At 35.7% G+C, this 26,564-nt stretch overlaps 3 protein-coding genes across 3 annotated transcripts; 2 read left to right on the top strand and 1 right to left on the bottom strand.

Moving 5' to 3' along the window:
• Positions 1-539: 539 nt before the first annotated feature.
• Positions 540-4,407, bottom strand: LOC113278042. The gene is made up of 11 exons (XM_026526988.1): positions 4,087-4,407; positions 3,738-3,802; positions 3,599-3,648; positions 2,466-3,497; positions 2,290-2,362; positions 2,048-2,173; positions 1,836-1,958; positions 1,638-1,733; positions 1,462-1,548; positions 1,242-1,333; positions 540-969 (listed from the first exon to the last, which is right to left on the bottom strand). Exons 1-11 carry the CDS (start codon positions 4,262-4,264, stop codon positions 699-701), a joined length of 2,193 nt encoding a protein of 730 aa, XP_026382773.1. The 5' UTR covers positions 4,265-4,407; the 3' UTR covers positions 540-698.
• Positions 4,408-4,690: 283 nt separating this feature from the next.
• Positions 4,691-6,901, top strand: LOC113278041. The gene is made up of 4 exons (XM_026526987.1): positions 4,691-4,937; positions 5,016-5,211; positions 5,299-5,385; positions 6,538-6,901. The coding sequence occupies exons 1-4, from the start codon at positions 4,720-4,722 to the stop codon at positions 6,679-6,681; spliced, it is 645 nt and encodes a 214-aa protein (XP_026382772.1). The 5' UTR covers positions 4,691-4,719; the 3' UTR covers positions 6,682-6,901.
• Positions 6,902-21,426: 14,525 nt separating this feature from the next.
• LOC113283435 (squalene monooxygenase-like) lies at positions 21,427-26,000 on the top strand. Its single transcript, XM_026532697.1, has 8 exons — positions 21,427-21,825; positions 22,557-22,668; positions 22,766-22,940; positions 24,183-24,351; positions 24,445-24,663; positions 24,756-25,031; positions 25,135-25,413; positions 25,604-26,000. The coding sequence occupies exons 1-8, from the start codon at positions 21,610-21,612 to the stop codon at positions 25,706-25,708; spliced, it is 1,551 nt and encodes a 516-aa protein (XP_026388482.1). The 5' UTR covers positions 21,427-21,609; the 3' UTR covers positions 25,709-26,000.
• The last annotated feature ends 564 nt before the right edge of the window (positions 26,001-26,564 follow it).

Genomic DNA, 26,564 nt, shown 5'->3' with positions numbered 1-26,564 from the left:
AGAAGGTGTGGGTTCTCATGAGCCCTTAATTTGATGTTCATTTCACTGGAATGGGGTCATTAGACAGGTCCCCTTGCTGAAAGACTCCGACCTGAGATAAAATCTGTAGGCTCCATAGATGATTTTGTGATCGTCTTTTCAGTTCTGAAAAACGGTTTAATGTTACTTACTGACTGTAAAAAGATCAGATAATCTAAGACTTTGCACCCCACATCAACATATGACGACGGGTTGCAAGATTTGAATTATTAGATTCCTTTGGTCACGATTATTTCCATACACCATATTGTCCATATGTCCCTCCTCAAACGACAAGGTTTCTATATGGGGTTTACCAGTACCAAGCAAAAACCACTCTTCAATCGTATGGGATTTGGCAACTCCCTGAAGCGGCCTTGTCAAACTATCATTGCAGGCTACTTACTTAAGATTTAGCAATAATATCCTAAAAGAGAGAGAGAGGAAGAGACACAATTTCACCTTTACAAAGCCAAAGCCCAAAGAGTGTTATCCACATCAAAAACCAAGAATGATGGAGAACTATTATGATACATAATTCAAAAGAATAATACACAAGCTTGAGCACTCTGCCATTACAACAAACAAACTGAATATCATGAAGAAGAAACCAGAAAACAAAAGAGGTTAATTCAATTTTTCATTGAACACGGGGATGATGGAATACAGGAACAGTTACACTACACTGGTATACTTGCCACCTTTTCTGGTGTCCTTGTGCAGCTCTTTGGTATGTGTATCTTATGAAAATTTGGTTCCTTGGCAACTGTTGTAGGCCTTCTTCCTCGTGAAGTACATCTACCAGCAGGTTTTGTGGTGGCGGAAATGGGTCCAACCGTCTCTATCTTAACTTCCATTGGTCTTGAAACAGTCGATGAAGTTTCCTTAATTATACCCAATCGAACAAGTGAGACTAGAGATGATGGTTTTGGTTCCCTAGTTCCAAACACCCTGAAAAGATATTAACAAAAATGCATTACAAAATGGTTTAATTCACTCTAGCTAGAGAGTATGTGAGTTTTGTTCACGTTGTTTTCAAAGATGGAGGTATTAAACTTCAACTTGTAAGACATAAAATGAAGTTTCTCCTTTAGGATATAGTAAAAGATTAAAAAATGGTTGCTTAGTCTTGGATATCATATTTTAAAACAAGTTTCAAACAATCATGGATATCGCATTTTAGAAGTACTTCAAGCAAAAATCTCAACATGCAAGAAGAATACCTTCGAGGCCTAACAAGTTGTTCCCGCAACAACTGAGATTTAGTGGTCCGTCTCTGCAGTTTTTGAGCTGCGTTCTCCTCACCATCTTCAACCTATCATCATTAAACATGTTAGACCTTTTATAGCGCACTTGGATTGAAGTATCATCTTTTTATGAAATGAAGTTGAAAATGTGAACTATAATATCTATGAAGATTGTTAAAATGAAATGTACAAGTACCTTCCTAAGTTTCTGTGTGGTGGTTGCAGCCATTTTTGTCTCTGCTGCACATTTTGAAGTGTCAAGGTATTTGGACTTGACTTGTCGCTGACAGTAAACATAGTAATAAGGCAAAAATCAACAAAAGATAAGAAACTGCCTAAAAAGAACCAGAAGAAAAGGTTAATCTTACTCACGTAATGCATCTTCTTAGTAAGTTTTCCTGTTTCAGTAGGCTTGACTTCTTGATTATTATTTTCACGTGTACAGTGTTTACGCGACTTCTCTTTCAACTGGAGTTTGCAAATATATGAGAACCAGAAAGTTAGTTAGGACAATTTCAGTCATACTACTATCTTGTAAAAGTAGAATTCTGTCATGATATGGAGACTCACTTCTATCTCGTTTTCATGCCTTTCTTGCACTCCATCTGCAACCTTTGGACCCAACTTAATTTCTCGCAGAGGGGCTAGGAGAAGCCTTTTTTCCATCTTCGCTTCTCTAACATTTCCTCTTTCCTGATACAGCACCTCTCTTTATTAGGACAACTTTCCAGGAAAATTTTACAGCTTAAAAATGAACCTTTTCTTCAAAGCAATTTACTTACATCTGTTCTAAGTCGAAAAGGCTTTGGATTTGTCAGCTTTGTTTTCCTGTGCTTCACTTCAAGGGGTTCACCATTAGCAGGTGCAGTACTACTTCCTTTGAGAGGTTTACCCTCTTTGCCATTAACCTGCATTGCATTTTCACCATATCCAGTGAGCTTGAATAATTGATACCTATTTTCAGGATTATTATAGCAAAAAGTTGGGACTAAAAAATTTCAAAATATGGAAAACAACTACTAACCTTTTGAAGGTGTTCAGAATGCTCGCTATGATTTATATTTCTTTGAGAATTCTCATCGTTGTGGTTGGAATCACTGCAATAATGAGTTAAAGATGTTATAAACATGTTCTGAAGATAACAATGAATCTTAAAATCTCAAGCACTAAAAAGAACCAAACTTTTTAGACATGTGTTACCTGTTCTCCGCATATGCATTTTCTTTATCATCACTGCCATTGGTCTCTATACCTTCATCCTTGCCCAAAGGTTGAGTTGAAGGAACGTCATTATCTTTTGAATCCAACTCCTCAGGGTGAGACTTCACACTCTCTTCGAGTGTATTTCCTTCGTAATTCTCCTCTACCTCTAATTTATTCTCTTGAATTTCGTTAGCATCTTCTTCTTCCAAACTGTGTCCAGAATTTATAACTGTTGCAGATTGTATGTGCTCTTCTTGCATAGCTTCTGCAGCACTGAGATTCTCCTCCTCTATAGCAACAAGATGCTCCACATTACTCTTGGAATCTCCAGATACTGAGTGGACATCAATAGATCTATTTTCAGATTTCTCATCAACCCCCATATCAGTAACATCATTAACTGAGGATTCTTGAGGAACTAAATCAAGGACATTCTGCAATTTCCCCTTGCTTTTCTTCTTCATCCGTCTCATGGATTTAGTTTTGGGTTCCTTGCTATCTCCAGAAACTTCAATAAGATTTTTTGCAATTTGGTCATACAACTTTGATTTCAGTGGTTGAGAGGCAGGTGTGCATTTTCTTGGTTGGCATGAGGCACTGCTGGACGTTTTACATGGCTTTGCTTGACTGGTAATCTCTAGCTTATTCATTTCAGAACATAATGCAGTCACTGGAGTTTGACACCCAATCAAGTTTTTCTTTCTCTCAGCTTTCTTTGGAGAATTGAACACAAGGGCTTTTGCTACCACTCTATTCCTTGGCATTGCACAGGCTGTTTTCACATTTTGTACACTTCGAAATGGATCTCGATTGGAGAAGGATTTCTTGTTCCTTGGAGTAGTTAAAGCTTTTCCAGATATAGAAATTTTCTTTGCCGTCCCTTTTGGAGTCAAATTGAACTTGCAAATAGGATGAACTTTCACTTTGGCATCAGCTAGCTTTTGAGAAATGGAAGTGACTACAGTCAATCTCGACAATCTCCTCTTTGAAGATTTCGCTGGTTCAGATTGAGGGCATTTCAAGTTTGCACTAGAAAGATCAAATTACATAATCTCAGTCAACTATGCTTTATCTAATTCACAAATAAAAAAGCAAAAAACCATCATCTTTGTCAAGAAGAATTCACATACCGTGTAGCTTGTCTTCTATATCGTAAATTGGGACTCCGTGCAGCCATTACCTGCATTATCATTCAAAAAGGTGTTACGCACAACATAAAGATGAATCCAGCGCAATTCAGTAAGAGGCTCAAAGGCAAAAAAAACTAACCCGAAGAACAAAATCTTTGTATAGGGTCTCCGGATTTATGTCCTCCTCGTGCTTTAAATCACATCCTGAAACACAGTTAAGATATAAAAAACAAGTACATCATAATAGCAAGAATTCAGACCAAATTATTGATTAACAAAAACCCTAATTTCAGATTCTATCCTAATTTCTGATTAACAAAAGAAGGCCTGAGATTTGTTCTAGGTGTGTACAGAACCTATTAGCAAAATACAGACTTGGAAAATCTGAGATTTATATCCAAATTGAGAAAATTCTACAAATGAATCACACTAAAAATCATACTTCCATAAAAGCAAAACAAACAGAAAACAATAGAAATGGAACTGACCTTCTCTTAAGCAGAACCAAGAACGATCATCAACTTGAAGAGATCTATCAAGTGCTGAAAAATCAACAAACTTTGGGGCTTCAATTTTTTCATAGATCTCATCATCATCTGAATTATTACTCAAAACAGTAACATCAAACTCCAGCGGTGTATCACCAAATTTTAATAATTCCCCCATTACTCAACTGCACTTTAGAATAGGATGAGCAAAAAGAACCCTCTGTTGGTTTCAGATTTAGGTTTTCAGTAAGTGTACTTTTGAAGCGTTTTTTAACAGGAGTGGAAGAGCGTATGAGACGCCTTTTCGTTTGCACTGGTTTGAAGTGTGAGAATCGAGGCGATTTAAAATTTTGATTTACTAGCCGTTGGAGTTTGTCCAATTTTATTAAAAAAGATTCCCCAGGGTTAGTTTGGTAAATCGATACAACTGTGTTGTAAGGCCCTTATCTAACCCAACGGTGCTTTTATTGAGACTTATCCGAACCATTTTTTTAAATTTTGGTTCGATTAATTGGTACGGTTTAGTTAGTTCTGGATAAAAAATGAAACTCTAATATTTGGTTTTGGTTCCTAATTAAACCCTTAATGAAAATGTTGGAAACTGAAAGTAAGGAACATTAACATAGTGTGGAAATGGATTTTGAGTGTAATGAAGTGAAAGTATGGAAGGAGAAATTGTTGTCTTACGAGAATAGTTTAGAATCAATCAAGAAACCGGAATTAGTGAAACTTGATGAGTTTTATAGAAATGAATTACCTTGTTTGATACAGAAACGAAACCCTAACCCATACATTACTAAACCAGAACTCACTAAACTGATGCAATGGAAGTTAACAAGAGGGAAATGGAGGTCAGTATTCTTCTTCTTTTTTCTTTTAGCTATCTATTTTTTGACATGGTTTTAATGGGTATTTGATGAAATTTACAGGCCTCGTCTATTGGATTTTGTATCTTCTTTGGATGAAAGTTTAGTGGAAAGTGTTTCTCAGAAGGCTTTTAAAGCTCTTCCTGATGTTTCTAAAGCTATTACTGAACTTACAGTTTTAAAAGGGGTTGGACCTGCAACAGCATCTGCAGTTCTTGCTGCTTATGCTCCTGATGTTGCTCCTTTCATGTCTGATGAGGTTGATTCATTTAAGTGCTCAAATTTTGTTTATTTTTGCTTCTGGTTGGGTGTTTGTTTGTGAAGATTGTTGTGATTTGCTATGTAGGCTATGGTGGCAGCTCTAGGTAACTCGAAAGACTATACATTGAAACAGTACCTCAAATTCACTGAAAAGTTACAGAACAAAGCCAAGGTATCTTTTTTTCATTTGTGCATATAACATTCTTGTCGTGTTGCATCCGATTTAAAGTTGCATTTGGTGTGTTATGAGTCAATTTGCGAGTGGAAGTTCGCCACTCTGTTTAAAGAGGAAGTCACAAATCTTATTCTGATGGGTTTTTAAATTCAAAGAGGAAGTCTTTGGATGAAACAATGTAGTCTTTTAAACTCAAAGAGAAAGCTGATACTGATAGAGAACACACATTTTAGCCAAAGTGGGGAAGTTTCATTTTTGTGCGTTGGGCCTCTTTCTGTTTGAATCTTGTGGGTTTGTTTGAGAGTCCTCAACCACATTAGAAACATATAAAAGACCCGTCTATTTTGGAAACCAAATTTTATCTTGTTTGTCTCTGTAATCTCGCATCACTTAAAGTTCCCCAGCATTTGATGTTTGTTAACATATTCGAGTTAGTTAGTAAGAATGATTATGAAGCTAAATAATGAGTTTGAATTTGGGAATTTAGGCCATCAGATGCTTTTGTAGTGAATTGGATACAAATTTACACTGAAATTTATCTGCAATGTTTGGAGTTGAGAGCAAGATAGATAAAATATGACTAAATTAGGAACTATTTACAAGGATCCTATAATTTTTTCCATTTTGCAATACTGGCGAAAGAATTTTTTGTCTAATATTAAGCTCGGTTGTTTCCATTTCGCAATACTGGCGAAAGAGTTTGTTTAGTATTAAGCTTGGTTGGTGACCTTGTGTTCTACCCAACTGCTCATGAACCCATGTTAGTTGTTAGGAAGTTATGCAAGTAAATCCTACCGTTGAGATCCCATTGTTCCACTGTTTGTATTTGCTCTCAGGTTTCTCATCATTTGCTCAATTTATAGGTTCCATAAACTATATTTGTGGTGTTCAAGAGTAGTGCCGACTATTTCTTTGTTTCACTTTCTTTATCATGTACAATGTTTCTGCACACAACTGTTTGATGTCGTTACATCAAATTGATGTTTTTCTACTGGTGTCCTTGATTTGTGGTTTTTCCCATCTAGTTATCTTGTTTTATTCCAAACAGCTCTAACACCAAATAAATGTCTAGAACAACTGGTTCATGCTGCAAAACAGTAGTAACACCTCTATTTCTTTGTTTCCTTTTGGTTGCTGCTGAAATTGCAGGAACTAAGTCTAGAAAGTGAAGATGATCCCTTCACTCCGTCAGACGTTGAAAGAGCCTTGTGGAGCTCTGCTATTGGTAGCAAGGAACAAGCGTCAGCTAAAGAATCAAAGTCTACCTCAGGCAAGAGAAAGAGAAAAGCGTGAGTCCTGTGCCAATCTAGCTTGCAGTACTTATCTAGGAGTAACATGTAAACAGCTTAAGTGAGCCTTACTCTTTTGTTGAATCATGGCTTTTGATTGCTTTGACTACATATTCTGGGCTTGTAAAAGCAATGGAACTTGGTGATGTTCTTACCGAAGCATGTAACCTAACTAATACAGTTTTGTCATATGAAGTAATCTTATGGCATCCGCTACCGTTCAAGTTTTATAAAAAAAAAAAAGGTTGCCGTCCAAAATGTGAATCACGGGTTAAAGAGTATCGGCAGATTCATGGCATATGCCGGAACCAAAGTGATGCGTTAAGTCCAACTGTCAAAGCCCAAGCGATAGAAATGTGTTGCAAGCCTGACGACCCAACTGCGGATGCTGTTCCAACGAGATCGAAGATAAAATTAGAAATTATCCCCAAATGGCAAATGCGACTTGAGGTGCATAAACATCACAGGGCACTAAACAAATACGGAAGAGTGGTACAAGGCAATAAAGTTATAACAAACTACCATGTGTTGGCGAACATTCAGAGGAATGAATTTTGAGTGTTGAGAAACTCAATCGTTACACTTACGAAACCAGCTAACAGGGATACATTAATTTTCCAACTTGGTAAAAAGAAATTGATTCATTCTTTTGATGCATGATATTTGATGAATTTAACAGGCCTCGACTACTGGTTGTTGATCTTATTCTCCCCAGTATAACAGCCATAAAAAATACTTCAAGTCTCTCAAAGTCATGACCCATGCATTAGACACCTCCGCAAAAGAGTATGATTCCGTGTGGTTTTAACTTATTGTGATAATCTCTTGTACCTGGCACCTGCACCAAAGACTTAAAACTATTGCAATTGGTACCAACAGCCTCTCAATCCATGTCTACCGAACTAATACTGCTGTTCCGTGCCTGTAGTTTTCGCAACGTGGTTTAAACTTTAAACGTTTCGCCGCCGTGTTATATGGAGTTTTCTTTTAATGTAGTAGTATTTCTTTTTGAAAGATACAGTGGGGATCTCACAAAGAATCCTGCAAGAGAAAGTTCAGTAGATTTTCATTTTCATATATTGGAAATGATACTGTGGGTGGACTTATAGTTGGCTGGCTGTCTCTATAAATAATTGCGAGATAGGAAAAGTCAATTGTTTGAAATATGCTGCATTCAATAACCTAACACTTCCATGGAGAATATGGAAATTAAACTAATGTTCAATCAGTAAGGCACTTAGACCAAACAAATGTGTGTCCACTAATACTGCTGCTTAAACCTTGAAACAAAACAGTAGAATTGGTGTAAAGGGAAAGCACGATATTATGATGCATGTATGAAAAAAATTAATGAAACTATTTGGAGTCGTCTCAAAGAAACCATTTGATGTCTCATGCGGACTTCCGGATTCTATTTTCAATTCAATTCGTGTGTAATACCCTTGATGTCAAGATTAATTATTTCTTATTGACGGCTCTATGTTTTTTTATTGAAAATTAGGAAATTAAGTCTTCATTTGATTCGTGGTTGAATGTTAACTTTCCAAGGCTTTTGCATATATAATAGAAAATGGAGAAAAGGTTTGCCTAAAATTAGAAGTGAAAGCATTACCGGTGCGATTGAGTGATTGACTAATTTGTATGAGGTTGAAAAGGAGAGCACTACAGTAATATAAGGTAGGCAAGAAGAAATTCTAGGCCTAGCTAATATCGTTTAGGAGTAATAACTGCACCACACTATTAAATTTCAATCACAGCCTAAAGTCAGATCATATCTATCCAAGAAGAAGAAGATAAAGGTCAGATCTTTACTGCTACTACCATTTAAGAGGCCATGGTATTGCAAGGCTGCTTCATTAGCTGTGAAGACTTCTTAGTTCTAACCAGAACGCTGACCTGGTGGCACACTAGTCACTTATTGATATTCATACAAGATAAATAAGTACAGAACATCACAAGAGTATACATGGTTCCAACATGATTACCCGCGTCCACGTAGGTGAAAGATGAATCTTACTACTTGCTCACAATGATACAAAAGTGGTATTGCTTAGTAAATACACAAGGATAGTTTCACTCAATTTCTCTCCTTGCTTACTGTAGGCACCATAATCTATACTGAACACGTGGCAAGTGATGAAGAGCCGAAGCAAGATACAACACATACACCGTAATAGTTCTAAGAATGCTTCAATGTGATGCTAAGGTCACTTTAGTAATCAACCAAACACTTTTTTTCCCTTAATAAACCAAAGCAATTAGGTTGAGCAGGGGTCTTGTTTTTTCCTTTATTTTCTCTCTATCTTTCTTTGTTAACTTCATTGGTTCAGTGACTCATTAATGGAGTTTTTCTTACCAAATGTAACAAGTCGAATACTTAATGAATTGTCCATTTACCCTCCCGTGGATGTATGCGTAGCCAAACCACGTTAAATCGCTTGTGTTAATGTCTTTTTATCTCCCCGCACTTTACATTTTACTTATAATTTCTGATTACACCATATTTTATATATTGCTCTACCATTTTGATCAATTGGTTGTGATACCAAATATATGGTATTTACACTTACTCACTTATAGAACCTGCCTTTTCCTCTTTACTTCGCTGGATATTTATTGGCAGAGACATACATACATTGAACGAGATTACAGTGTCTGACTATCTTATCAATCTCGATGTTTCTGTCGGGTAGATGTTATCGAGTCTTTTTGATGCTTCTTGTCGACTATACACTCTCCAGAGGTGCTAGTATCCCGATGACTCTGAACCTTTGTGTATTGATCTTCCCGACCTGAAACATATGTCCCGTTAATTTTCTGTCATCGGGCCCACCTTGATCTGACCCTTCTGCTGCTGCACGGGTTCTGCTCGTAGCATTTAATGTTCTTTCGCCTAATTCAAACATGACCATTGATTCTTCTTATGCTTTACACGTGCCCTTCTTCTGATCCAATGTGGTAGATATCTCTTTTACCACGCCTAGACCCATGGATTCAATCATATACTTCGCTTTCGTCTCCCTCTGGCCGTCTCATAGTCCGAGATATTGCCACGTGCATCTGCCGAAAATTTACTATTACACCCTCTTTTATGAAAGTGGAGAAGACATGACATGTACATGATAGATTATTACATGCAGAACACACATACATAATATTTCAATTTTAGGCAGGGAAGGCTGCTGACCGAGACACTTAGTAGTGTCAAGTGTGGTCCTTTCCTAACATCAATCTTTAGTGCTTTAATATGTCGCTGACAGAATTTACTTAAAAAATAATGGGATAATTCGGGATGAAACATTTTGAAAGAGATTTTTTCGCTTTTCTAAAAGAAATTTTTTTTACTTTTCTTTCTATTGTTTTGTTTTCTGTTTCTTTCTTCAGGAGGTGTTGGCTATGCATACCAATCTTAATTTTGTTTGCTTTTTATTTATTTATTTTGTTAGAAACTTTCTTAGAAAATTAGTGAATTGGTGGGATGGTTCCAACCGATATTTGCGAAACCGTGAAAACTACTAAGCTACTGGGTATTCGGATCTGTTTTTTTAGGGTATATTAACCAAAATCTGAAGGTTGGATCTGTTTTTTAGGGTATATTAACCAAAATCTGAAGGTTTTGTCATTGTTTGACTTTAGATTTATTTTTTTGTCGTCGAAAGAAATAGTGGTTTGATTAATTTAAATTTTGTTGAAAACTAGAATTGAAGTATTAATTTCATCGAACAAAAAAAAAATTGGACCTTTCTCATAAACCTATAACTAAAATTTTATTGACGATGTTGGTGATTGTAGAGAATTAATGATTCCTTTTTTTACGCAATCTTCAGGGTTGAAGTAATCTTCTAATTATCGTTGTAGTTGTATGTTTATGTAATTTGTGCTTAATGTTGTCTCGTATCTAACTTATATGTTAGGTGCACAGACAATTAATTAGTTATGTTACTCTTTTTGATTTATCTGCAACATTAAGATATATTCACGATGGACATAAGTATTAGTAAATTTGCATATGTAGTTTAATCTTTCTCTTCAATTTGACGAATTCGAGCTAAAAGTTAAGGTTTAGATTTTTCTGGTTCTTATCAGTGGTGAATCTTGTTTCTCTCGATAAAATAAGAAGACAATTTTAAGCCCACATCAATCAAAGAACGGTGTCTAACCGTTCACCATTTTCGACCGTAAAATCAATTAAATTATTGATAGATACATTTTTGTGTCTGATTTGTTCTCAATTTTTTATATTTAGTGCTCAATTTTGTACTTATTATGTTATTTTATGTGTTTGTAAATGTCTTTGGGAAGAAAAAATATCCCCGTTAATGCCTCTTTCTCTCTCTTCTTTCTCTTCAAAACAGTGAAACGAAAACCCTAAAGGAGTGAGCACTTTTCTGTGCAGACCAACTATCATCCCAAGCTCGTGTTAACTTTCTTCACCAGTTGTTTTTCTTCGTTGCTGGTTTTGGTTGTGTTTAGCTTTTAATTGGTTTTCCGATCTTGATTTAAATATTTTTTGGGTTCTTTTTTTGTGATCTTTTTGACTGATTAGTGATTGTTAGTCCTTTGTTCTGTTGTCCAAAAGAGAATAAGGCTCTCAATACTTTTTACGTATGATCCCAAATAAAGCTACAACAACTTCTCAATCTCTGGAATCTCTGCACATATCGGCTTCTCTATTTACTATCAGATTTCTTTGTGTTTATGTGTTAGTGTTAGATTTGACTATCTTAATCTATTTGTTGTTATCATTAGTCTTACATGATTTAAGTTTACATATACATGATTTTTGTACTAGTTTTACAGGTTTTAATGCTAGATTTACAATATTTATTTCTAGATCTTAAGATCCTAGTTTTAGTTTTGACCTTGTGGGTTGTTGCTAGTGGTTTATTTATTGTATACCTCATGGGTAATGATAAACCTCTTTTCCGGCGCGTAGAAAAGTTCAAAGGAGTTTTCCGGAGAGCTCTATATCCCTGTTAAAGAAGAGATGGACCATATTTATTCAGAAATGATGTTAGTTCAATAAGGAAACTCTCAATCAAGGAAACAAGAATTCGATCTAAAAGACAAAATTAAAGGAGCATGGCTCAAATGAGGAAACTAAGGCTCTTTCACCTTCCAAATCTCCTCCGGGATATGACCATGTGTGAGAATGGTCTCCTAGACCAATGGGACGTCATATATTCCCTTCTCATACCTTGAGAACACCAAAGTTGAAGAGAATTATTGTTTTGACGAAAATAATCCTAATTTCAAATAATTGACAAAGAAAAGGATTTCTCCTAAAAGGAAAGGAACTGAGCCTCTATATACCCACTTCTTCGGTCCCTCATGAATGCCTCTAAAAGTTTTCTCTCCTAACTCAGTAATAAATACGAGCTCCTAAAGGTTTTGACCAAAATACCCTTAGTTCACAATTTTGAGTATTTTCAAAGAAGAATTCCATAATACAACCAGAGACCGTCCAAGCTCTCCCCTACTAATTTCCACGGCCCCATTCACATGAAGATTAAGTTCTATAGGTATTCAAAGAAGAACTGGATTGAAACAGAATCTAGAATGGCAGTTTTTCAAAGAAAATGGGAGCATTTGGCTCAAATAAGGTAATTCGAGTTCATGATCTCCAAAAGCAGGACCGATGCACGCCTTTCTTTTTTTCTCTCTCTCTATCTCAATATTTGGACATCCCTAGGGAAATTCACGGGCGACTCTCTCATATGAAATAAAAAAATCAAGCTCATTAGGGTTTTTGACCAAAATACCCTTTCTTTTTTTTCAAAAATAAGGTACATTCTCATTTCTCAATAAAAAAAGGTGTCTGATTGGTACAAGTATTGAAAAATCTCTCATCACATAAGGTGGAAAGCCTATGATATAGAAGCAGGCTATTAAGTCTCATCAAGGCCTATCTAGAGTGTTCGAAGAAGTCAGACGCAAACAAGAGAGGAATTAGGGTTTGGTGCAATACAAGCTTGAATTCGGAATTTATATGGGATAAGGACTCTGTAACTTTAAAAATGAGTAACTATCTTATATCATAGCCTTCAAACAACCTCAAAAATATCCAAGAAGACGTTCAAAGTCTTCTCTTCCCTAAATACTCGCCTGCATAAAGTTTAAAGCTCAAGGTTGCACAAAAGAGAAAGTTAGGGGTTAGATCAAAGAAACCCTAATTAGAAAGTCTAATATCTAAAGATAAAAGTTTCATATTATCAAGACTTTATTAACATGTCAATAAAACCTCTCGACATTAAAGCTTCGAAGAATTCCAAGTTCTGAGTCCGAACAATCAAAGACTGAGCATCAATTCGCGTAATCAGAGAGTCTGCAAGTCCAAAATAATAAGAGGACTAAAATCTCACGTATGTAGCATGTTAGAGCGATTCAACACCATCTATATACTCACCAAAGAAAATCAAGGTTCTACTATGAGTAGAGGACTATATAGATTGTGAAATTTAGACAAAATGGCAAAATTTTCATTTCAATTCCATAGACAAAATGGTAATTTCACAACCAGGGAGTGAGTCATTATTCTAAGCTAATAATTATCTTTAAAGTTTAGCAAGACTAAAATTTGAGAAAATTGGGCGTGAAAAGGAGCCCAGGGGACAAGTTCGATCCTTATTGCCAAAAGACAAGCTCAACCTCATAGGAACTTTCTCAGGTTAAGCCTTTAGTCCTCAAGGCACTAATAACCATGATTTCTAGCATATGTCCTAGGTGGACACTGATGGTTGTGATGTCGTGAAACTTATAATACGTCCTCGACCGACTGCTTGTCACGTCAGTTCTGTAGAGCGTAAAACGTTCCAATCGGACTTATGAACCAAAACAACCATGGTTTCAGCATGTCTTTGTGAGATGCAACTACCTGTGATGCCATCCCTAGAATATATCCTCGGTGACTGCTGGTCATGTAGGCTTTATTGATATGTAAAATTGTCCCAAGCGGACTTATGACCTAGAGCAGAGACATATATGTATCTCGTAAGTTCATTCACGCGAGATACACTGATCATTCCGTCCCCACTATACAAACACAATCATAATTTGTTGGAGCAGTGCTCGGTCAAATTCGCATGCGTTGCTATCTCAAGCATGTTTGTCAATGTTAGTGATAGAACTGTAAATCTTGATTTCTAGCCTATTTATAGATGTCTTGGACTATGACATAGATTTTGTAGTTAAGCTTATACTTCACGACGTTCATCATTTGAAGATGAAGAACTACTAAGGGAATCTTGTGGAACTTCATCGATAAAAGGTATGTGGAGACTGAAACTCATCTATCACTTGGAAAGTCTATTTCTGCTCTATCTCCTATATTGAGACATAAGTCGTATTACGATATAGTTTTCTATATACACATTTGAGATTTCGAGCTGATTTTATCTCGCTTACATATTTCTCGAAATATGTGTTGGCAAGCTTTCGCTTCGACCAAGTTCATCTTATATCATATGAAAATTTCCGAGTAACATCTTACATGGTTTGTGTGATACAATCATTTGGTGTAGTCTTGGAATGTTTCGTTATGATTATTTCAATATCTTGAAAATTGCTTTGATGTTAATATTATGTGAAAACGACTATTGTCATCCCCTAAGAAAGTTTCAATGATTGAAATAATAGTTTATAACACTTAACCATTATTGGATATGTCATGTTGTGCAGTCTTACACATATGTAATCCATGTCCGGGAACCATAGTATGTGCACCCGTTTGCGTACCTGTTGGTTTGAGAAATCCGGGAACCTAAGTATGCGTACTCTTTTGCGTACTGGCATACAAGTTCATGTCCAAGAATTTCTGCTGGGATTGAAAATTCGTGTACCCGTTTGTGTACTGGCAAAACCCAATCTTGGTCCGGGTATTTCAAATATGCATACCCATTTGCATACTTGAAGGTTAAAGTTCTAAAATCGGTTGTGTACATGAACATAAACATTTATATAATAAGGAATGCAATCTTTGCAAACCGTGACTATAATGTTCATGATTGATTCGAGTGAATTAAGCTGATTTTGCTTCAATTGTGTTCTTGTATACTTCTATGAGAATATAGCAATTAAACAACTCGTTAACTAGTTTCATTTGAGTCATTTGAACTAGTTATGGTTAATATGAATAAGGTTGATATGAGAGTAATCATATGTCTAACCTCGGTTAACTATTTGTGAGCCAACATAGTGTACAAGTTTGGGTACATTTCATCTGTGTGTAACAAACTAAGTTCGATCTAACGGTTGAAAGATATTAGCTTGGTCGAATCAGGTTTTTCATCTAACGGTGACTTTTGAATACTTTGTTACCAAGGTAACTTGGATTGCAAACCCTGATTTGAGAACTATATAAAGGATAACTTAGCAAATGGTAAACCTAATCCCCACACCTCATGTGTGTTACTATTTGCATAACTAGAGTCGATTCTCCTTTAACCTTAGGTTTCTTCGAGACCCTGTAGGTTAACAACTTCAAAGACTTCATTGGGATTGTGAAGCCAGACCCAACTATTCTCTTTGTAGTTGCGTGTTCTGATCTTGCCCGATTCTATCGTATTGAGTACAATTGAAATAATTGACTCGAGATTAATTTCTCCAATAGGAAAGATAAAAGTAATCACAAACATCTTCGTCTCATCGTTTGTGATTCCACAATATCTTGTTTCGCTAGTTGATTAAGATTATTGTGAGGTGATTGATAATACTAGGTTGTTCTTCGGGAATATAAGACCGGTTTATCAATTAGATCCTGTTCACCTTGATTTATCAAAAGACGGAACAAAATCTCTTGGGTATTTCTGTGGTAGACAGATTTATTCAATCTATAGACTTTTCTGTGTAAGACAGATTTGTTTATAAAGTCTTAGAATTTGGGTCGTAGCAACTCTTTGTTGTGGGTGAGATCAACCAAGGAATCAAGTGCGTAGTATCCTGCTGGGATCAGAGACGTAAGGAACGCAACTGTACCTTTAATCAGTGTGAGATTGATTATGGTTCAACTACAGTCCAGTCCGAAGTTAATTGGTAGTAGGCTAGAGTTTGTAGAGGATTAATACAGTGTGGTGTTCAATCTGGACTAGGTCCCGGGGTTTTTCTGCATTTGCGGTTTCCTCGTTAACAAAATTCCGGTGTCTGTGTTATTTCTTTTCCACTTATAATTGAAATATCAAAGGTTGTTGATGAGATTTTTTTGAAGTTGTTGTAGTAATAAAGATTCGAACTCTTAGACTTGTGAAGATTAAATTTAAAGGTTTAATGAAAATAAAAGGCAAAAGCGAGAGTTACTGGGACTAGGAGTTCACCAAATATTCAAATTCATGCGATTCACCTATTTATTCTAAACATTATAGCTCATTCAATAAGAATTTTGACTCTATTTCTTTACCTAAGGTAGATTCTTAAAATATTAATTGTAAATTTTAAGCATGGCATATCAAAAGAATTAATCTTAAGAATAAACCATCAAACGGAATGACAATTAATTAAGAAAAATCTTTTTCTAATTTTAATTTAATGCAAATAGTCATATAAATAATTAAATGAACTTACCACATGACGAATTTTGGTTTCCTCTTTCGTCCCAGAGAAAGGTTTAGCTTCACATAGTGAAAACACGCTCAAAATATATTTTTTTTACTGCATAAAATGTGTTTACAAAGAGGAAAATATAACTTAGGGAGTTCACAATGCTAATACGGCATTATAGAGCTCACAGTTACAATAACTGTCACAAACTGAAGATGACGTTACAAACTGACCGTTACAAACTGTTAAAGATACGACCCTTGAAACGACAGTATTCTACGGTTTTATATTCTTCAGGTTTTTCTTCCCTGCAGCAGCAGAAAAATCTGCTCTGTAGCTTCCTATTCCTCTCTGTAGCCTCACCCAACTCTCGATGCCCATCTATGACTCCAGTAAACTCATTATATAGTCTCAGCAACACCCAATATCTCTTGTTCAGTGCGCAAATATTCTCTCTTTACTCCATTATTCTCCACGGGAATATTTTCCATTATTATCACGCGATTCTAAGTTGTTTGGTTCATCCCAAAACCCCCAATTAGATATCCGGAAATATTAAAAGAATATCCTACGTAACTTCCTACTATAACTCAGAGAATCAAATCACTTAAACCCGAAAATATCTTTTTTTGACTTCTCTGCCAAATCATGGAGATTTTATTCTCCTTCCCTTTTCTGTTACGTGTATATGAGCTGTTGAACTATCTTCAGGATAATAACAAATCAAAACAGAATATCTTCTTTCCATTTCCTTCCATATAACTCCTCCAATCAATGAAGAATATACTCCCACGGCAAATCTTCTCCAAATCAGCATGTAATAACACAAACAATATCTTCACCTCTATTTTCTTCAAACCGAGAATATATCCTTCCTTTTACAAATCAAAGGCAATCAACGCTCCTCCCCTTATCCAATCCGGTAGTGCGAATAGCAATTAGGATGCCCCTTAGTAATTGGGTACCCCTTATCCAAAATTGAGAGTCCGAATAACATGTGTCCTCCGGGGTACAAAAACCACTTTTCGAGCAACTTTCTCCATAAGATCTTATTTCATAAAAACACCTACAAACAAGTTTATTACTGATAAAATGAGTCTGAGCTAATGTATTTATGGGTGAAAATTCTTCGCACTTTCGTGCTCATCAGTTGTGCGTTAAGATCAATCAATTAGAATATCCAACCTTTGGTTGTTGATTTAAATTGATTGACACTTGAACATTGGTCTTTGGTACCGTTCAAGTTACTCCTCTTATATTCAATCGGTCTCGCAAATTTCTATTTGTTGATTGCAGATTGAATTAAGGGTTAGAGATATTAAACTCTTTGATATACTTTTCTCTAGATTGAGTCTGACTGTCTAGTTGATTCTCTAGAAAGTATATTGGAGTAAGTCCTCTAAGATTTCCAAACGAATTGTTGGGTGTGGTTGTTAGACCCCTGCATTTTCATAATTGACTCATATCACATCTCTGCAAAATACATTGGTCAAAACAAGTGAGTCAAAGTCTCACTTATTAGGTACACAAGCTTTCTTTTCGTCTCAAACATATCTCGGCTGACTCTGAAGAGACTCAATCTCATGAGCTAAGCCTCAACCAGCCTCATGCTGATCCGAGTTAAACCATCTCCCTAAAGAGTCATGTTTATCCAAAAACGTGGATAAACTCCTTTGAGCTCCTCACGCCCAATAGAGAGACCCATAGTAACAATACGACCTCCACGTGACTCGTGTGATTGGCCATGAAGTGGGGGAGCCAATCTCAGCTCCTCCCACTCTCTAATCATGATTTCTGAGGCATTCCTTGCCTTTTCACGTGACTCATCCTAGTCATGTTACAAATCAGAGAATATCTCTTCATTCTGGCCAACGATGACTAAAGAGAATATTTCTTTCTCCAATACATCATCATAAAATCTGATTCGGTCACACACAAATGAGAGGATATCAATTAGGGTTTTAGTCTCGTGGTCTACTGTACGTGTGAGGAATACCTGGCCTATTTATCATCACAGAAGAGACTAAAGGCGATGGAATAAAGATATAAGCTCATCCTAGTTTATCTCTATCTATTCCTAAGGAGACGAGAAAATTGCTCCGCCCGATAAGTAATCCCTATCTTCACCGACCTGAGATAAGAGAATTCTTCTATAAATAGGTCATATATTTCTCCAAGATAACACATAACTTTTTTCATAAAATCTCAGAGCAATTTTCTCCAAACTCTAAAGTTTTTGATCTCTCTCTTCATCTGCTTCCCTTCCTTAGACCGGCCCTAAGCCTCCTTCCTTGTGACTGAAACTGTCTTTGAACGTCCACTGTGCGTGGTTTAGGCCAAGAGTGTTCATAGTCAACCTCCCGTAACTCACTTTCAAAACCCTAGAACCCCACTTTTAGTCTCTCACTATTTTAGATAACTACAAGGATGAAGAATCCTTTAGTTTTACCGTTGGCGAGAAACTAAATCGTATTGTTATTTTAGTTTTCGATTAATAATCCTTAATTGATCAAACTTGTATAGTTGCGTCTCCTCGTGGAATTTCTTGGATAAAGCTTGTTCACTAAGCTTGATTATTTCGATAATCTTTGCCTTTGTTTGATCTTTGGCCAAAGATGTTTTTTTTTTATGAATGGGAGATCATTTACTCTACTTTATTTTTATGACCAAAGATTTAGTCATTTGTTTTTTCTGATTACGACCCAAAGGAGACAATGTCTTGGGATTCACGTACATAAACCAGATTGGGTGTAGGTGCAGGGATACTTAAGGAACTGATAACTAGGGATAGTTTACTTGGCCTCAACTATTGCGAAGTTGCGGTAGTCAGTTTGTATAGCCAGTTTTCCTTATTAACAAAATCCTGTGATGTGTCATTAATTTACTTTCCACACTATAATTATTATATTATTACATTTACAATTAAGTAATTGCACTTGTACGGTAATCCACTCGATACAATTCCATCGTTAATTCGATCTCGAACTTAGATATATATATATATATATATCAAGTTACACCTCATTGATGTAATTCTTTGGCCATAATTATTTTGGTATAATTAAACAAGGTATTTATATAGGTTGATACAAAAATATTATGGTGTACTCGGTACCCTCGTCATTTCAGTTATTCTTTGTCAGTATCAAAAAATTTAATGCCTAAATAGCATATGTTTGGTATTAACGCAACACATAAAATCATTTTTGTCGTACAAATTCCATTTTAAATCTTACGTATGATCACGAATCTTTACACGATGAACTTCGTGCATTATCAGAACCTTTACAGGAAGCCACAATATCGAAATATACAATTGATTGCAACTGTGAGATTACATACATCTTCACGATTGATCATCTCTAAAATGATTGACAACAAAAACTGATACTATAAACAATGTCATTACAGATTTACGGTATAAACCTTTGCTAGCCTTGTAAATTGCATCACTTATATCTCTTTTATTCTACTACACGATTGTAATGTCGTTACTCTTTCAATGAGGTGATTTAAAGAAAAGCAAAAAAAAAGTATAAGTTTAGAGAGATGGTTTATTATATAATCGTCATCACCAATGCAATCAGCTGGCACATGATATCTCAGGAACTCTGAGAGTTACCATCTATTCTAACTCATTATTTATTAGTATTATCTTTAGCGGTTTGCTTCCAGTTACAAATACCCGAGGTGTCATACTTTATGACGATAACATAAAAGTGAAGTCTACAAGTGGAAAAGGGTCGAAGACAAGTAAAACTCTTTTAAATCCAGAATTTCTTCTCGTCATCTTGAAGAGGACAAGAGTACTGAGCCAACGGCGAAAGAATAAAGTCAATCCGACGTCGTATAAGGAGGTTATGTGCAAAAGAAAAAGTTAAGCTTGTCGGTTTCACATAATTGACAGTTTAACAAGGTTTGTGAAAGCCATTCTGGAAAAAATGGAACCACTCTATCCATTTTGATTTGAGATTCATCTCGTGTTTCAGTGGTGAACTCAAAACAAGCATAACAAAGAAGTAAAGTTTAGAGAAAAAGCAAAACTCAGCGGTCATAATGCTCGATATAGAGAGAGAAAATTAAATAAATGTGTCTTTATGCTATGATGCGTTATAATAATAAACTAATTTTACTTACATTAAATATTTAAAAGAATTCGAGGAAAACCAATCATTGCTTAGGTAAATTAATTGTTATTGGAGTAAGTAAATGTAGTATTTTGTTAGCTCATTTTTACACTTTTCACGATCTGGCGTATGATATTAACATAACAACCGGTTTTTCTTGATTTCATATGAGAAAAACCCCAAAAGAACTGCAGGCATGCCTCGACAGTTGAAAATGACCAAAATGGAAGACTCTAGTAGTACCGGTCTTGTTTGAAGTTATTGTAGAGATGCTTGGATACACCTTACGAATTCACTTTTGGATTTAATTAAGTAGAAACACTAAAACTTTTAACATGTTTAGAAACCAAATACAGAACGCAATCCCAAAAATCGGAAGCAGTTAGGTATGATGTCATAATTCTTTTACTTCTACAAGTTATTTTGGAACACGAAATTAACTTTTGGTTTTGTTTGCTTCTTTAAGTAAAAAAATAGCATACCAAGGTACATCCAAACAGAGCTTGTGAAACAAAAAAAAATCCACCTTTTATGAAACAATTCTTTTTGCTTCTAGAATTTTTGGGATCGACTTGTACCTATGCACAGACCATATCAAAAAATCGAAAGAGAAAACAAAACTAATAGGGCGTTTGGATACAAATCTATTTCTGACTTCTCCTTCTCCGAAAGTCGAAGTCAGAAACAGAAATCAGAAGCAAAACTATTTTTTTTTGCTTCACATAAAGTGAATTCTTCGACTTCTAGAAATTGTTTTGAAATTTGACAGCCAAACTGATTTTTAACTTCTCGAAAAGTACTTTTGATATGCTATCCAAACAAGCTATAAAAGATAAAAGAAAAATGAAATTTATAATTTACCTAGATGGACAGTTCCTTTCTTTACTCTAGAATAAACCAGAATGGTCCGTTATCTTTGGTCCATCACTCAAATAATATTTGATAATATATTGAGTTTCGTATATCCTAGGTGGACTGTTAGGCTCCAAAAACGTGAGTTGTTCAAAGAAGCGTACGTTAGCGAAGGTTTCCCTCTCAGTTTAGAGCTGTGACAACTGACATTATTTATAAAAACGAGATATATCCGCGTTTGAAATTACACGGACAGACAAATATCACAATTCACAAAGAAAGCCAATTTCACAGAGAGAGAGAGAAGAGAGAGAAGAAGACAACGTCCTCGTCATCTTCTTTATCTTCTTCTTCTTTCTTTCTTTCTTTCTTTCTTTCTTTCTTGTTTTACTGTTTTCTCCATTGTTTTTGTTACTAGAACAATGATTCAGTACATCTTAGGAGGAATCCTAGCATCATTGATAGGGCTTTTATTTTTATTGAAATTAAATGGAAATAAGAAGAATAAAAAGAATGAGATCCGAGATGAATGTGTTAAGAGTTCTATCAATGGTGATTTACGATCCAATGGTGATACGGATATTATAATTGTTGGTGCTGGTGTTGCTGGTGCTGCTCTTGCTTACACCCTTGGAAAGGTTCTAATTCTTCTTTCCCATTATTTAATTCTTCTTGCTATGTTCATAATTATGATAGTTTCGTCATTGTTTTATTAGATCTTGGGGGTAATTCAAAATAGAGGGATTTTGCAATTATTAGGTTTACAATCTCTGCATTCTGATGGTTTTTTTTTTGGACAATTTTTCAAAACCTTGTGATTCTTTTGATGGAATTATGTCTGGGATTGGGATATTCGTACCAGTGCTTTTATGGACTAGTTTACTTTCAAATAAATTATAGATAAATTGATAGTTTGATACCAATATTTAGTGGTTTTATATACCCAGACAAAGGAAAGATGATTCATATTCGTGCTTTCAAAAGGTTTATCTTTTTGTTCAATTTATCGAATAACAATGAACTGGCTTCAATAAATTTGATAAAGGGGTAGTTGCTTTGTTCAGAAATCCTGTACTTGTTGACCTTGACTTTTGTATAAAGCCTGTACCCACAGTTTTTGGAAATCTTCCTGTAGCAAGTTTTCTCGTTTTAGCTTGATCACCAACACTAGTCTGTTGTGGTTTTCTAGAACTGAACTAAAAGGGAATCTAGATCTAATTCAACTATGATAAGTTGATGGTTTTAAGAAGTCCTTACTTGATGTCTGTATTTTTCATCTTCCTGCTCCAATTTCTTGATTCATTGAATATCGGTAGTTTCTAATACGAAAGATTTAATGGAAAGCTAATAATTGTGCAACTAAATGCAGGATGGACGACGAGTTGTTGTGATTGAGAGAGATTTAACCGAGCCTGACAGAATTGTTGGAGAACTGTTACAACCAGGAGGCTACCTGAAGTTGATAGAATTGGATCTTCAGGGTATGTGTGAAACTTTGGATCTGTTTATTCCTTCGTTCTTTCCCCTTTTAACTTGAAATTTGATGTGAGAGACGAAATATGTTTTTCTTGGCTGCAGATTGTGTAGAGCAAATTGATTCCCAAAGAGTTCTAGGTTATGCTCTTTTCAAGGATGGTAAAGATACTAGACTCACATATCCCTTGGAAAAGTTCCACTCAGATGTGGCTGGGAGAAGCTTTCACAATGGCCGCTTTATTCAAAGGATGAGGGAGAAAGCCTCTACCCTTCCCAAGTAAATTCTGTTTCCATATTTTAAATTTATTTACTGGTGCTATACTCCCATGATATACAAATACAGTTCGAATCTTGTCTATGTAGTTCTTACATAAACCTTGCACCAGGATGATCTAGTTTAATGAGGGCCACTAACTCTCTATCTCTCTCTCTCAAAAAAAGTCATTATCTTTATTTTTTTATTTCTTTAACTTCTAAAACTAGAAATTTGCTTCTAGTTGCTGTCACTCACTTTGTTTACCTTCAAAGTATTATATTAGTTGGTCAATCTGGTTCAAAGATTCTCCACCTTTATCTGTATATGGGTAAATAGTTTCTTGGTTCTTCTTGAAATTATGCGTGGGAAAAGTCTGTGTCATCCTTTCACTTATTGTTTTACTGTATCAGTTTGTTTCAGACTCAGTTCCCTTTTCTCCTTTGTAGATTCATTGTTTCTTAATGAGTTTGATTCGATTGAGCAAAGAAAATATCATGTTTTTATTGCCTTTTGGGGATTAAGGCATGTTGTTTTATGTAGATAAATTCCCAATGACTCAGTGACTTGTTTTACGTAGCATAGAAAACAAATCTGTTTAATACTCGACAAACCTTTTTTTTTTTACTCAATGACTTGTTTTTTCATCATTATGTGTGCTAAGAGAAAGGTACTCCCATATGACACTTATATGAGTGGTTGAATTATGTTAATTATTCTCTTGCTGTTATTTGTTTGAAAGATAATCCATAGATGTGGGATATAGCTTAACATTTGGGTTCAAAGACCCTCTAAAAAGATTATCTATATAACATCCATATGAATGCTCTATATAAGAATAACCATTTAAAAGAATTTGGTACCAACTTCGTTCACTAATAAATTAGGATAAATTTAAACATAGTAATAATTGATAAAATAGATAAAAAATTATATTTATTATTTGGTTAAAGCATACACGATTTGTTGCTTGTTTGGATGATTCAGAGATATATCTATTTCCATTTGGTTAGCATGTTGAGGTTGTTGAATTTGCTTAACCAATGCGGCAATTACTCTTTGGTTTCCTCGGTTGGCATTATTGGAATAGACTTAATGGCTTTGTGATTCTTAGATGCATATCTAGGAGAAAGAGATACCTATATTAGGTGCATCATACATGTGTATTTGACTCGTAAATTTTTTTTTCCTAGGTAAACATCTATTCAAGAACAACTTCTCCATAGGAATAACTTTGTTCTAATTTTTGCTTAATTGTTCCTTCAGTGTGCGGTTGGAGCAGGGAACTGTAACATCCTTACTAGAAGAAAATGGGACCATTAAGGGAGTATTGTACAAGACTAAGTCTGGTGAAGAAATAAATGCATATGCTCCTCTAACAATTGTCTGCGATGGTTGCTTTTCAAACTTGCGTCGTTCTCTCTGCAGCCCGAAGGTTAACTATCTTCACATCTTGTAAAGTTGTTTGGCAGACCAGGTATTCTTTTGTAATTTGTTTGTAATCATCGTGTCACTCACTTTTCTGCAGGTTGAGGTTCCCTCATGCTTTGTTGGCTTGATCCTTGAGAACTGCAAGCTTCCCCATCAAAACCATGGGCATGTAATTCTAGCAGACCCTTCACCAATCTTATTTTATCAAATCAGCAGTACCGAAGTTCGGTGTTTGGTTGACGTACCTGGCCAAAAAGTACCATCTATTGGAAACGGTGAAATGGCCATATATTTGAAGACTATGGTGGCTCCTCAGGTAGCTATGTCGTCTTTTTCTACAGATTTTAAGCACTTTACCATTGTTTTAGTCTTCCATGGACCTGTTCTCACCATAAAGTTGTGTTGCAGATTCCTCCTCAGATATATGATTCCTTTATAGCAGCAATTGACAAAGGAAACATAAGAACAATGCCAAACAGAAGCATGCCAGCTGCTCCTCTTCCCACTCCAGGTGCCTTGTTAATGGGAGATGCATTCAATATGCGCCACCCTTTAACCGGCGGAGGGATGACTGTGGCATTGTCTGACATTGTTGTTCTACAGAATCTTCTTAAGCCTTTGAGGAACCTGAATGATTCAGCCTCTTTATGTAAATATTTGGAATCCTTTTATACCTTGCGGAAGGTAAAGTTTATTCACATATACTTTCTCAAACGCTTTTATTTCCGACTACCCACACTCTTTTGTTTGTTTTTTCTTTTAACTAACGATATTTTTGTCTTTATAGCCTGTGGCATCTACCATAAATACTTTGGCTGGAGCCTTGTACAAGGTCTTCTGTGCTTCTCCTGATCAGGCAAGGAAGGAAATGAGAGAAGCATGTTTCGACTATTTGAGTCTTGGAGGGGTTTGTGCTGAAGGCCCAGTAGCTTTACTCTCTGGACTCAATCCACGCCCATTGAGCTTAGTTTGCCATTTCTTTGCTGTGGCCATATTCGGAGTTGGCCGTTTATTGCTACCATTTCCATCACCCAAACGTCTATGGATTGGAGCTAAATTAATTTCGGTGAGTAATTCATTCCATTTCAGCTCTATCTATACATCGTTAATTGATTTTGTAATAATATGATGGACTCTGAAGTTCGTAATAATATGTTGTAACACTGCACTTTCTTATCCTTGATAATTTTAGCTAGTTTCTTTATTTGATCTGAAACTGTTCAATTCTGATTCCTGCAAAACTTTACTCTTTACAGACTGCATCTGGCATTATATTTCCAATTATAAAGGCTGAAGGAGTCAGACAAATGTTTTTTCCTGCCACAGTTCCAGCATACTACAGATCGCCACCAGTCGAGTAGAAACAGGCCATACATAAGATAGAGAAGGGTCAGTATTTGATATTGTAATTTGTACCAGTAAAATAGGTCGTCCTATTCCCAAGATCTAAATTAAGTTTAGGGAAAGACGTTTATGTGCAGAATTTGTTCATATAGGAATATTCCTTTACTGGTTCTTTGCAACTTGTACGAACTGGATTGTTTGTATCTAAACTCTTGAAAACAAGTGGATTACATGTTGCTGTGGAATCTGGCCTTTTTCTTTGTTATCTCGGTTGAATTTGTAATGAGAGTAACTGATTCTTTGATTGTCTTCACAATCAGTACAGTTTTGATTCTCTGACACTGATTACAGGCACATAATCGAGGTGAATGCAGTTTGATCTGGATGGATATTTCCAGTTTCTTACGGCCTACTGTAGCAAGAGATGGCTCTTTTCTTTCACGTATTGTCCATTCGCGGATAACATAGAAATTCATAATACTAAATTGTACCAGTAATCAAACCAAACGCAGACCAATCATCTATAACTTCGTATTTCCAGTACATGGTTGTCAGGATTTCTCCCAAGGATGTCTAGGAAATTATTTGATAGGCATCCTGTTACAATCAAATTCCAGTTCAGGAGATTTTCCTGCAAACCATTCTCGGTATTGATGCACTTCAAAATATTTCTGGAGAAGCATTAGCAGTGAGCTCGAATTTATTGGAAGATACAGCTGTTTGGGGTTTCGGCAATGGTCAGAAAAATCTTAATTTGGAAACACAGATGGATTGTTCAGCTTGATGGACCACGTAAACCAAAAGATGGAGTTACAGATCAACACAATTATGTCTATGTTCATCAGCTTTTTTCACAACAAACTGGAGGCTGGG

Source organism: Papaver somniferum, chromosome 5 (genome assembly GCF_003573695.1).
Source record: "Papaver somniferum cultivar HN1 chromosome 5, ASM357369v1, whole genome shotgun sequence".
Lineage (NCBI taxonomy): Eukaryota > Viridiplantae > Streptophyta > Magnoliopsida > Ranunculales > Papaveraceae > Papaver > Papaver somniferum.
The sequence above is the reverse complement of the archived record's forward strand: the minus strand, read 5'-3'. Positions and strand labels throughout refer to the sequence as shown.